Raw genomic sequence first — 13,734 nt, 5'->3', positions numbered from 1 at the left:
TCCTACCACAGGAAAAAGAAAAAAGGCAGGGAATGCTGAGGCCAGAGACAATGAGACACTGCTCTGTTCCAGCTGCAGCAATTACCTGAGCTGTCAGAAAAACAGCAGGTCCTAAATTTTGAACAGAAGGGACTAAATGCCTCCCTGGAGCAAATCCAGCAGTTTCCGCAGGTTATGGGAAAGATTTTGGTCCTCCGTCTGGTTGTTGGTTTTTTTTTGCACAGAGCTAAATATTTTCTGTAACACTGAGTCCAAGGGCTGAAATGATCTTTCAGAGGCAGAAGTTTGGCATCAAAGTCAGCTGACAAAAATACCTTACTGCCACTGGAACTGGATTCTCTGTATTCCTTGTGCACGTTAAGCAAAGCAGCATCTTTCAGACAGACAGCTCTTACTGATAGGCATTGCAAAATCCAATTTCAAGTGCACTCGAGGGTTCCTCTGTTAGTGGGAATTGCTTCTTGCCCTATCTTTTTCAAAGGGTTGTGGTGAGACCAATGAAGAGGCTTCCTTCACAAACCCTCCAGCATTCTGAGCTAATTCTGTGGTGAAACACACCCTGTGCCAGCTACCGTCTTCACTCTCTGGGTAACTGAGCGCATATGGGGAGTTGTCTATGGTGTGTAGAAGTTGCCTTTGATTTTGATGGTACACTTTTACAGATGACAGTATTTAGTAGGACTGAAAATATCCTAACCGCTAAAGTATGCAGTAGTGATATGCTTATCTTGCAGCACACAGCTTGGTGGGGATCTCAGCATTTCTTACAGGATGGTAATTCAGATTGCTCATTTCAACATTGCGTGGGCTTTGATTCCCAAAGGTGGGAGCAGGGCTGGATGCTGGACACCATGCACCCAGGTGTGGTGTGGGGGGAAGGGCAGCAGATCCCACAGCTGATGCTACAATCCCATTCCTGTCTCAGCATGATGTTCCCAGTGTGGCTGCCGCAAACACATGGATGCTGAAAGAGGCTGAGGATGCTTATCTGAGCAGGAGGCTGCTGTGCTTTGTTTCCAGGGAGGCCACTTCTGTTCAGCTTCTTTAAGTCTCATTTTACCCATCTGTTATGCGATGCTCATTTGCTCAGAGTGGTGTCATGAGACTTCACTGATGTATATGAAGTTCTTTGATGCATGACAGCTCTACATGAAAAATAAAACAATCAGAGCTTGTTTCCATCTTTATCACTTTTACTTGGACATCAGCAGCTATTTGGTGTTATTGAATGATATCACTAAAAAAAACCCAAACATTTTATTTATTTATTCCATTTATTCAATGGCCCATGAATGGCCCATTTTTCTGTGGGGGAAGGATGGAGGGGGGAGCTTGGCCAATATAATATAAAATCTACTCATATTTGTTTTTCTCATGATGCTGGTTATGATCTCCTTTTCCCCCTTAAAACAATAAACAAATTCCCCAGTCCTCTCCCATAACTACCTTTCCCTGGAGTCAAGCGATCTGCATTGTTTGCAAATTACATTTGGAAAAGCAAACAGAGGGGGAAAAAAACCAGTATTTAAAAGTACCCTTATCAGAGGTAGAGCAGCACAAACAATTTAAGAAAGGTGGTAGTTGATCACTAACCACTACTGATGGAAAAGCAGGATGGCCAACAGTGGTACAGCCCATAGTCAGCTGCTGAAGTCAGCTGAGGCAGAGGGGCAGATGCACAGCAAGGGTAGAAGCTTCTCACTGAAGGCCTGAACTGCTCCCATTACTTCTGCATCACCCTGCATACGCTCGGAGGCCACAGCTAAAGGACTGAAGAAGCCAAAACATTCTTCTCATCTGTCGGATCGACTCAGCGACTGGTCTGAGAGTTACAGATGCCGGATGCAAAGCCGCAAGTTGATAGACATTGCCATTAATGTGTTTTAATTAAGTAGCGGAAAGGAGTAGTGAGGGGACTAAAGGAGTGACAGTGACAGTGAACACCAAAGAGCCTGGATTTGTTTCTCTTGTATCTGTTCCTTTCATCAGCAAGCACGGGATCAGTGCTGCTGCCCAGCTAGTGCGTATTGCTGGGAAATGTGAGAGTCCTGCTGTTTCTAGGTTGATTTTAAACATTTGAGTCTGTCTGCTTATTATATATATATATATGAGCACACTCATATCAGCCTCATATTCCTCATACACAATTGGCTTACTTTGCCCACATGCAATAGATAACTCACATTTTTAAGGTCCAGTTATCCATCATTCCCCACTGGTCCAGAGCACTCTTGGTTCTCCATCTGCAGAATAATATTAGCAACCACCAGAGCCTTTAGTTTAGTTATGGAGATGCCATGAAATGCTTTTGGCTTTCTCGTGGCCCTGCTGGTGTGATTATGAGCGGATTCCCCACAAGTGCCTGTGTGCTGCAGACACATCCCGGCGGCTGCCTGAGGTGGCTCCCTGCTAAGGAACCCCCAGGGACTACCATAGGCTGCAGCTCTCACGTCAGACTGGGGGTGTCTGTGTGTCTGTCTGTGCAGCTTCTTTGTTTTCAGCAGACACACAGAAATGTGGAATGAGTACGTAGGCAGAGTATGAAAATGTGCCTTAGGTGGAAAATCAGACTGTATAGAAATATACAGTGAAGGTTTATTTTCCCCAGTTAGAAGGAGTCTAAAAATCTGCATTTCCATGGATCTCAGACACCGTAGATGTGTTTTGTCACAGCTTATGCAGATCTGAATTTCATGTTTGGGGATTTTTCCAATGTAAGGCCTTTCAAGATTTCTCAAATACTTCTGGAAATTGAAAGGAGAAGAGAGCCATGCTACATTGCTGTGACTTCATCACAACTAGTGTCAGAAAAATGTGTGCTCATTCCTACTCCTTTTCTATGCTCTTCCTTTTAGCTCTCTTTTCTGTGTCAAGTTCCAACCTCTCTGTAAATCAGTCTTTAGTTTAAAGCACAGACAGTGTAATTTATAAGCAACTGTGAGATTTTCTAAAGATATAATGAATGATAAGTAAAACCTAACTAGAGGCGTATGTTGATATGCACTTTGGATATGAAGCATTGTTCTTGTCCCTTAGGTGTGCATTAATATCAGTTCCATTGTGTGTAGCTTCAGACATTGCTTCACCTCTTACCTGAATTCTGCATCTGCAGGAAGTCCCTTAAAATCCAGCTAAGTTGCAGATGGATGCAGAGATTCAGCCTGCCCAGGAATTATGACAGGAAGAAGCCTCTGCGCCAGCTTGGTGTGATTCGTATTTTCTAAAGTTAGCTGCCTAAAAATGGCAAATCTCATCTCAGCCATGTTTGCTGTACAATGAATGGAAAAAGAAGGCAACCTGCAGGCTGACTGACTCACTAGAAAGGCTGTGAATTAGAAAGGATCCTAAGTGACTGAACCTTGGGCATCAAATTCCAGCTAGACAAGCACAGTTAATCAAAATCAATCCAGCCCCAGATGACTTCGGTCCTTATGGGATTTATAAAAAACTGCAGTGCAGACCTTCAGAAGTGGCAGCAACTGCCCCATTAAATTCGATGTCATAATCCCTGCATCAGCCATCCCATGGGATTTCATCCTTCACAAAAGCTCATTTTTTCTCGGGAGTTGGAAAGAGGAGTTGGATATGAAGCAGAGGGAGCTTTAAAGACCACCACTGATTTAACACTTTGCTGCACTGGTCTTTTGGAGATGTAAAAGCTGCCAGGTTATTTCATGAGGGATAAATGCAAAAAAGCAAAATGTAAAAAAGTAATTTATTAGTAACCTATTCACATCACGCTATGGCCCTGTAATTAAATTTGGCTTACTGAAGTCCGTGTACTTCTTTATGGCCATAGATAAGGGCAATGCATTTGAGAATTCGGGATTAAGACGGGGAAGAGATCAAATCTCTTCTTCCAGGAGAAATGTCCAGAAGAAAGAAGGGGCAGGATGATAGAGACAGTGGGAGGGTTTCAAATACCCAGTGGGAGAGCAGGGAAAAGGAGCAGCTAGACACGTCTTGGATGTACCTTAGGGAAGAACAAAATGCAATGTACACAACTTGTAACAAAGGAAATACTTCTGTTCAAGACAATAGAAAAAAAATGTTCACAATATCCAAACACTGCAAAAAATGATGTATGTTGTGAAATTTTTACTTAATTAGACTTTCTAAAGTCGTATAGACCTGTTACAATTCACCTGGAACCTACTCTGAATGGGGGATGAATGCGTGACTTAATTAGGAATGGGTTTGTAGACAGATAAACTTACAGATATATAAATAATCAAACACAGCAATGTTCTGAAACTCCTTGTCCCATTGACCCTGCAAGACATCATAGTGTTTACATTTTTGTTACATTTTGAGGTCAGCAGGGGACACAAGAGGCCACGCTCATATTGACATATATTCCCGCATTTGGGACAGATTGGTACAAGTTGACAGGTTCCAAGGGGAAGTTGTTCCTAGAAAATAATCTCCAAATAAATGTCTACATAAAAATCAAGCCCTCAACAATGAAAGTGTGCTTCCTTTTGTTCACTAGGCCTGTCAAATTCAAATGTGAATGTATGACAAAGTTTTCTGGCATGTGGCACCCATAGTTAGACGTAGACTGATGGTATAGGCATCAAGGATTCAATAATTAGAGCAAAACTCTTGTTGCAGTCAACAGATACCTTGATCTGAAGAAGAGTGTTATGTCCATATAACAACTTGAAGCGCAGAAAAAATGAGTGTCATCTGTTCATGCAGCACCTCATCCAAAACGAGAGGCACCACTGGTTGGAGGTTTGGCTTCCATGTATGAATGCAATGGAAGGACCTAGTTTCTGTATAATCCTCAAGAAATTTCCACTGATTTGGTCAGGAAGCAGGAATACCAGGTAGTACCATTTTACCCCCTTCCAACAACCAGTTCCGCTGGTTATTGAGGTGACTGAGATCTCCAGGTTTGAAAGGTTGGTTCTACAGTTGGGAGTTGACAGGCAGGGAAAGATTCAGTTGTCATCAAATATACAAAGGAAAAACAGAGCACCTCGTTGTCAGCTTAATGACACAAAGGCTCAGTCCTAAACTTCATCTTACATCAGGGCTAATTTCTATCTATCTTTCTCTCTGGGAATTCTCAGAGCTAAGAAGGGATGTAGGCTTTGTGTCAAACAAAAATAATCAATAGGAAATCCACCTTCACAGAGCATTTGTAACACTGGCCTAAAGAAAAGTTGTGACGTGTAACTGGAAAAAGCATTTCCAAATTAAAGCACGCTGTTCCTAACGAATGTTTTGTCACCGTGGCTGGAAGTTAAAGTAAATGTAGTACTGGTGACAGAGCTGGGCTTAAATCTGTGTCCAAAATGAAGGGCTTTTGTCCCTGCTACTCTCTGTCTTCCTGCTAGTCATGAGGCAGAGATAGCTCACAGGCCAAACAATGCCCATAACTTTTATCAGATGATCTAAAGCCATGCCATTTTTCTCATGTTATAACTGAACACCATTAAGCCATGTTTTACTGTCTGTCCCGTCAAGGCTTTCAAAGCACCTTTTTGGCTCTCATCTAAAAAGCAGCCCTATTTCATGCTTCCTCAGTCCTCTTAGGAGAATTATGCTCGCTTTAAAACAGAATGAAAAAAGTAAGAGCTAGAAATTAAATAGAAGAAAAGATTGAATTCAGGCTGGATTTTGTTGTTTTTTTTCATGTAAATGAAAATGCTCCTTTAAAAAGAAGAAAATATGACATCCCACCAACCACTTCCTACTTTATTAAGATGTCACGTTGTAGAGATCCAAGTGGTGATAAAGTCAGGCTGAGCAGTACCCGTGGTCTGGGAGCCAGGTGGTTAGTCTGTGTTTAACTACCAGAATGAAGCCATAAGCCCTAGAAGATCTCTCCTCTGGAAATCCCCTGAAGGCATCAATATGGTACAGCAGAAGTCTGTCTGGTTTTGCTGGATCTTGTTTTTGCATATGGAAAAGGGCATAAGAAAATGACTGCATCCAGTGTGCTTTTGTATCCCAGCAAGCCAGCCTCTACCAGAGCCTTTTCTAGACATAGACAGGGGATTTCAATTAATGTTTTCCAAAAACTGGGGAAAATCATGTGATAAATGTCTGCTCAAAGGCAGAAAGCAGTCTGTAAAATACAGACCAGGTATGTTAAAATACTGGGCTTGGTCTCACCTGTGGCACAGCTCCATAGCACTATTTTGACAGGTGCTCTGGGGCACCTGGTGGCACCTCCGGTCAGACTGAAGGCCTCCATGGCCAGGCTGTCACAGTATCTGCTGACAACATCAGACACAAATTACCCCCGGAACCAGAAACAGCACAGCCTACAGAAAACTCCGTCCTGCTGGGAGCTTCCTTGTGCAGTGCACATAGGCATCTCTGAGCAGTCAGCGCTGTAAGCTGCAGTTCTGGACTGCTCCAAACCCAGCGATGTGTATGTAATCCACTCACAGCCGTGCCTCTTCTAATAAACCATTTATTAGCTAAACATGGGCTGATAACAAAGACATCTATGCTGAGAAGGATCCCTCCTTTGAACTGGAATTTGCACAGTTCAAAATCCCATTTCTTCAGTCTCCGGATTACTGTCTGTGTTATCTGTACAGATAACTGTCATGGTTTTGTAATTTTGTAATTTTGCTATCAGTATTCCACATCATAACATCATGTCAAGTATGGATACTTCTGTTGAATGTGCAGTCCACAGAAGAAGACTACATATCCCAGAGAACAACAGGAGTAACAATAAGTCACGGGACCAGGACTCTATATAATCTCGTTCCCAGGCTGGAGTGCCCTCCTTCTTCTCTCGAACTTCTCGGAGAGTGGGAAGCGTTCCAGCCGTGTCGCCTAGAGTTCACAGTAGGCCTCTCGGTTTTCGGAGACTCTCTCTCTCTCTGTTTCGTTCGATTTTGTTAGCCTTAATTATATTATATTGTGTTATCTTGTATTTCGATATCATATTTAGTAAAATAAGTTTTTCCTCCTTAGATTGTCGCTGTTTTATCCCACTCCCCTTTTCCCCCTCCTTTCCAGGCCCCGGGGGGGGGCGTGGGGTGGCTTCCCCTGTCACGGGCGTAGGTAAATCTAAGTAACCCGTGACAGATTTTTTGGTGGAGGATGCGGGCATAGAGCTTTTTAGCTTTTAGAACAACTCTCTCTTTGCTCTTAAAGAGCTTCGTTACGGGAGTGTTGGGAGTGTTATCTTTCCGTAGCTACTCACAGAGAACGTGACCTTGAAATACCAGACAAATTGTCAACATTAAGGGCTGCTGCACATTCTCAGCATTGCTATCTAACTTTTGTGTAGAAAACAAAGGGATTTCTTTCTCCCTTAGAGCAAAGCTAGCTAGCTCTGACTTTTACAGAGCCTGCCAGCTATGAATCCACTCTTCATCCCAGTTGCTCTGTTTAAGGGATTGAAAGCAATTATGATCTTCTTAAAGTATTGGTCAACTATTAACACCATAATTTGGTGTTGTGGAATTGTGCAGATATATAGCCTAATAAGGTGGATACTGATGGAGACACCTGCCTGGTACTTTTACGAGATGTGGTATGGTCAGAATTTTGGCATCTACACCTCAGATGGAATTGTGAATCTTACAAACACTTGCATCCCAGATGGAACAGGCAATTTTACAAATACTTGCATCCCAGATGGAACAGGTAATTTTACAAACACCACCATGTTTAATTCATTGTACAGGCTAAAAAAACCCTTTTTATTTGGGTTGTACTCTCAGATTTCCACACGCTTTTCAATAACTGAGATAGGGTTCATACTTGCACTCATGTTATCACTATCAATGCATGCATATATGTTCCTATGCATTCGTTCTATGCGGAAGTCCCCTCCAGAACCAGAGAATGATGACTGGCAGGGAATATGGAAAGGTTTAGGAAAAGTCTTAGAAGCATGGGGACCCGCAGTGTCATGGGATTTCACTCTTGAACACCTAAGGGACCCTAAGAAATTAAGTGAGTATTTGGGTCAGAGATCTAAGGAGGTAAACCTTATGTGGGGTTTGGCTTATGCATACCGTGCTTTGTATCATACTATTCTGGAGAGAGAGAGTTTCCGATCTGAGATTCAAGCCCAAGTTAATTCTGATCAGTCACAGGAGGCATCAGTAGCAATATCAGTTGCCCCTGTGGAAGGCAAGAAATGGAAACGGGTGTCCATGCGTCTAGAACGAAAAGAAGGAGAAGCACAGGGGGGGGCTGCAGAAGACCCAGGTGCCGGGCATGGAGCAGTACCGAAAAAAGCAAAGGCAAAAACCAAGAGGCATGAAGAAGAGACTGATGATGAGGAGGAAATCACCTATTGTCGACCTCTGAAGCTGACTGAAATCCAAGGCTCAAGAAAGGAGTTCACACGGCGTCAAGATGAAGGTATCCTTGCTTGGTTGCTTCGCTGCTGGGACAACGGGGCCAACAGCTTGTCTCTAGATGGTAATGAAGCTCGCCAACTAGGAAGCATTGCCCAAGATGCAGGTATCGACAGAGGGATTAGCAGATGTTCGGATGGAGCTGCCACTCTCTGGTTGCGGCTGTTAGAAGCCGTGAGAGAAAGGTACCCCTATAAGGATGCTTTGAAGCCTAAATTTGATAGTTGGAATACCGTCCAAAAAGGTATTCAGCGCTTGAGGGAATTGGCCATGGCAAAAATGTTGTACAGCCCTGATCCAAGCGAACTTGACCCTGAGAGAGTAAGGGCCGATCCTGACATGTGGCAGAAAATCACAAGTACAGCACCAGAGAGAATGGCACAGTCATTGGTAACAGGTTCTAAAGGGTTCGTGGACAGATGGCCCCGAGTTGTTGAGCTGATTATAATGCTTCAAACCACCGATCAGCAGCTCCCCCAACTGCATGCCGCAGTTTCTGCCATCTCACGGCTAGAAAACCGAGTAGATGAAATGTGCAAGAAATTGTTTCCATCAACTAATTGCAATGATCCCGTAATAGTATCAGAAACAACTGATGAAGGTCAATCCTCGTACGGGCCACCAGGTCTAATGAAGGATCTGATCAAAGTATTCCAGTCCTACTCCTCACCTGCATCATCAAAAGTCTCAGCTGTTAAACGCACACGCTTCCCAGCTCGAGCAAAGAACAACAGTACGATTGCACCGCGTGTTTCCATGTGGCGCTACCTACGTGACCGTGGAGAAGACATGAGGAAGTGGCATGATCAGCCTACTTCTGCACTACGAGCACGGGTGAAAGAACTACTAGACATACCAACCACCAGTGGAGTTGCTCCAGTCATCACAGGTAACCAATAGAGGGGCCCTGCCCTCAGTCAGGGGAGGGAAAGGGATAATAGAGTTTATTGGACTGTGTGGATTCGATGGCCTGGCACATCAGAACCACAGAAATATAAGGCACTGGTGGATACCGGTGCACAGTGCACCCTAATGCCCTCCAGTCATGAAGGGACAGAATCAATTCATATTTCTGGAGTGACTGGGGGCTCTCAAGAATTGACTGTGCTGGAGGCTGAAATAAGCCTCACTGGCAAAGACTGGCAAAAACATCCTATTGTGACTGGCCCAGGGGCTCCATGTATACTGGGTATTGATTACCTCAGAAGGGGGCATTTCAAGGATCCTAAGGGGTATCGATGGGCCTTTGGGATAGCTGCTGTAGACATGGACAACATTAAGCAGCTGTCTGTTTTGCCTGGCCTGTCAGAGGACCCGTCTGTTGTGGGGCTGCTACGAGTAAAAGAGCAGCAGGTACCGGTTGCTACAAAGACAGTGCACAGACGGCAGTATCGCACCAACAGGGATTCCTTGCTCCCCATTCATGATTTGATTCGCCAGTTGGAGAATCAGGGAGTGATCAGTAAAACTCACTCACCTTTTAACAGTCCCATATGGCCAGTGCGTAAAGCCAGTGGAGAATGGAGGCTGACAGTAGACTACCGTGGCCTGAATGAGGTCACACCCCCATTGAGCGCTGCTGTGCCGGACATGTTGGAACTCCAGTACGAGCTGGAGTCAAAAGCAGCCAAATGGTATGCCACCATTGACATTGCCAATGCCTTCTTTTCTATTCCTTTGGCCGCAGAATGCAAGCCACAGTTTGCCTTCACCTGGAGGGGCATTCAGTATACTTGGAACCGTTTGCCCCAGGGGTGGAAACACAGCCCAACCATTTGCCATGGGTTGGTCCAAACTGTACTGGAACAGGGTGGTGCTCCTGAACACCTGCAGTACATTGATGACATTGTTGTGTGGGGCGATACAGCAGAAGAAGTTTTCACAAAAGGAGAGCAGATAATCCGGATTCTTCTACAAGCTGGCTTTGCTATTAAGCGAAGCAAAGTAAAAGGACCTGCCCAGGAAATTCAGTTCTTAGGTATAAAGTGGCAGGATGGACGTCGTCACATCCCAGCAGATGTGATCGACAAAATCACTGCCATGTCTCCACCAACTAGCAAGAAAGAGACACAATCTTTCCTGGGTGCAGTAGGCTTTTGGAGGATGCACATTCCAAACTACAGCCTCATTGTAAGCCCCCTTTATCAGGTAACGCGGAAGAAGAATGATTTTGCATGGGGCCCTGAGCAGCAGCAGGCTTTTGAACAGATTAAACAAGAGATAGCCCGTGCTGTAGCCCTGGGGCCAGTACGGACTGGACAGGATGTAAAGAACATCCTCTACACTGCTGCTGGAGAGAAAGGCCCTACTTGGAGTTTGTGGCAAAGAGCCTCAGGAGAGACCCGAGGCCGACCCCTGGGATTCTGGAGTCGATCATATAAGGGGTCTGAAGAGTGCTACACTCCAACTGAGAAGGAGATCTTAGCCGCGTATGAGGGGGTTCGGGCTGCTTCCGAAGTAGTCGGGACTGAAACACAGCTCCTTTTGGCACCTCGACTGCCAGTGCTGAACTGGATGTTCAAAGGACAGGTTCCCTCCACTCATCATGCTACCGATGTCACCTGGAGCAAGTGGATTACGCTGATTACACAGCGAGCGCGAATGGGAAACCTCAATCGTCCAGGAATCCTAGAGGTAATAATGGACTGGCCTGAAGATAAAAAGTTTGGAACATCACCAGCAGAAGAGGTATCACGTGCTAAAGAGGCCCCACCATACAACGAATTACCAGAAAATGAAAAGAAATATGCCCTATTCACTGACGGATCATGTCGCATTGTAGGGAAGCATCGCAAATGGAAAGCTGCTGTGTGGAGCCCCACACGACAGGTTGCAGAGGCCACTGAAGGTAAGGGAGAATCAAGTCAGTTTGCAGAGGTAAAAGCTGTCCAGCTGGCCTTAGATGTTGCTGAACGGGAGGGGTGGCCAATGCTGTATCTTTATACTGACTCATGGATGGTGGCAAATGCCTTATGGGGGTGGTTACAGCGGTGGGAACAAAATAACTGGCAACGGAGGGGAAAATCTGTTTGGGCCGCTGAACTATGGAAGGACATTGCTTCCCGAACGAAGAATATGGTTGTAAAGGTGCGTCATGTGGATGCACATGTGCCCAAAAGTCGGGCTACTGAAGAACAACAAAACAACCATCAGGTAGATAAAGCTGCTAGAATTGAGGTGGCTCAAATCGACTTGGATTGGCAGAATAAGGGCGAATTATTTCTAGCTCGATGGGCTCATGAGACCTCAGGCCATCAAGGAAGAGACGCAACATATAAGTGGGCCAGAGACCGAGGGGTGGACTTAACCATGGACGCTATTGCGCAGGTTATTCATGATTGTGAAACATGTGCCATAATTAAACAAGCCAGAAGGATGAAACCTCTCTGGGAGGAAGGGCGATGGCAAAAGTATAAATATGGGGAGGCGTGGCAGGTTGATTATATCACCTTGCCACGATCTCGCAGTGGTAAGTGTTATGTACTCACTATGGTAGAGGCAACCACTGGGTGGCTTGAAACATACGCAGTACCCCATGCAACTGCTCGAAACACCATATTAGGTCTTGAGAAACAAGTCCTGTGGCGACATGGCACCCCAGAAAGAATTGAATCTGATAATGGGACACATTTCAAAAATTCTCTTATAAATACTTGGGCCAAAGATCATGGCATTGAGTGGATTTATCATATTCCCTACCATGCACCAGCTTCTGGTAAAATTGAACGATATAATGGGTTGTTGAAAACTATGTTGAAAGCAATGGGTGGTGGAACATTTAAGCACTGGGAGAAGAATCTGGCAGAAGCCACTTGGCTGGTCAATACTAGAGGATCTGTCAATCATGATGGTCCTAGTCAATCTAGCCCCCTACACACTGTAGAAGGAGATAAGGTCCCTGTTATACATGTAAAGAACATGTTGGGAAAAGCTGTTTGGGTCCTTCCAGCTTCTGGAAAGGGCAAACCTATCCGTGGAACTGTCTTTGCCCAGGGACCTGGGTGCACTTGGTGGGTAATGCAGAAGGATGGGGATGTTCAATGTGTGCCACAAGGGAATTTGATGCTGGGGGAGTGCAGTCAATAATTTTATGTATCTATATATATATATATATGTTTGCATGTGTAGTGTATTTTAGTTATTATAGTTGTACATTTAGTTATGTTACATGCAATTCTACTATTTAGCTATCACAATTTTACATACGTGTATATATATGTATATATATGTATATATTAACCATGATGTAATAATGTAGAATAAGGGGTGGAATGTCATGGTTTTGTAATTTTGTAATTTTGCTATCAGTATTCCACATCATAACATCATGTCAAGTATGGATACTTCTGTTGAATGTGCAGTCCACAGAAGAAGACTACATATCCCAGAGAACAACAGGAGTAACAATAAGTCACGGGACCAGGACTCTATATAATCTCGTTCCCAGGCTGGAGTGCCCTCCTTCTTCTCTCGAACTTCTCGGAGAGTGGGAAGCGTTCCAGCCGTGTCGCCTAGAGTTCACAGTAGGCCTCTCGGTTTTCGGAGACTCTCTCTCTCTCTGTTTCGTTCGATTTTGTTAGCCTTAATTATATTATATTGTGTTATCTTGTATTTCGATATCATATTTAGTAAAATAAGTTTTTCCTCCTTAGATTGTCGCTGTTTTATCCCACTCCCCTTTTCCCCCTCCTTTCCAGGCCCCGGGGGGGGGCGTGGGGTGGCTTCCCCTGTCACGGGCGTAGGTAAATCTAAGTAACCCGTGACAGTGAAGACAGTTCTACTTTGTCCACATTGTAACGATGGTCTGTGCACCCAGGATGTGCATATTGGCATGTATTTGTAGGAGGATTGCGCTCAAGGCAGGCACAGCTTGACTTGGGGAGGGAACTGCCGCATAATATTTGTATTACCATTAAAAAGCCCCCATGCTGCGTGTTAGGCATTATTTCTCTCATACTTGGCGTGTTGTAATAGGTTCTGAATGCTGTAATGCCCCTTTGAAATATCACTGGAAGTAAATCCATGCAGGGAAATAGAGAGAGAAATCCATCTTACACGCTAACCTATTCTTGAACTCAGACTGCTTCTTACGCTTCTCTAGAATTTAGGCATGGAGTTTGTATAAATTTGGAAATATGCCTATGTCTTATCTGGTTTGTAACTTAGCAACCTTTAATCTGGGTTTCTTGCCGCTCCTTATAAAGCAGCTGATAAATCTAGTCAAGCTCCTACAATACACTCACGGGGAAAGTATAGAGAGGGTTCACCAAATACATGAGTAACACCCAAAGCTCTGTTCATTTTGCTGACATTTACCTTTACGCATAAAGACAAGCACAAAAACGCCCACTGCTCAAAGTCACATTTAATCAGACTGAGTGGATTTATA

At 44.4% G+C, this 13,734-nt stretch overlaps 1 protein-coding gene across 1 annotated transcript; it reads left to right on the top strand.

Annotated features, from left to right (window-relative positions):
* The first annotated feature begins 6,570 nt into the window (after positions 1–6,570).
* On the top strand, positions 6,571–13,075 carry LOC146762351 (uncharacterized). Its single transcript, XM_085537278.1, has 2 exons — positions 6,571–9,234; positions 10,033–13,075. Exons 1-2 carry the CDS (start codon positions 7,335–7,337, stop codon positions 12,429–12,431), a joined length of 4,299 nt encoding a protein of 1,432 aa, XP_085393404.1. The 5' UTR covers positions 6,571–7,334; the 3' UTR covers positions 12,432–13,075.
* Positions 13,076–13,734: the final 659 nt, after the last annotated feature.

This window comes from Coturnix japonica, chromosome 1 (genome assembly GCF_054131305.1).
Source record: "Coturnix japonica strain WE chromosome 1, WE-NBRP24, whole genome shotgun sequence".
Taxonomy (NCBI): domain Eukaryota; kingdom Metazoa; phylum Chordata; class Aves; order Galliformes; family Phasianidae; genus Coturnix; species Coturnix japonica.
This window is presented reverse-complemented; position numbering and strand designations above follow the sequence as displayed.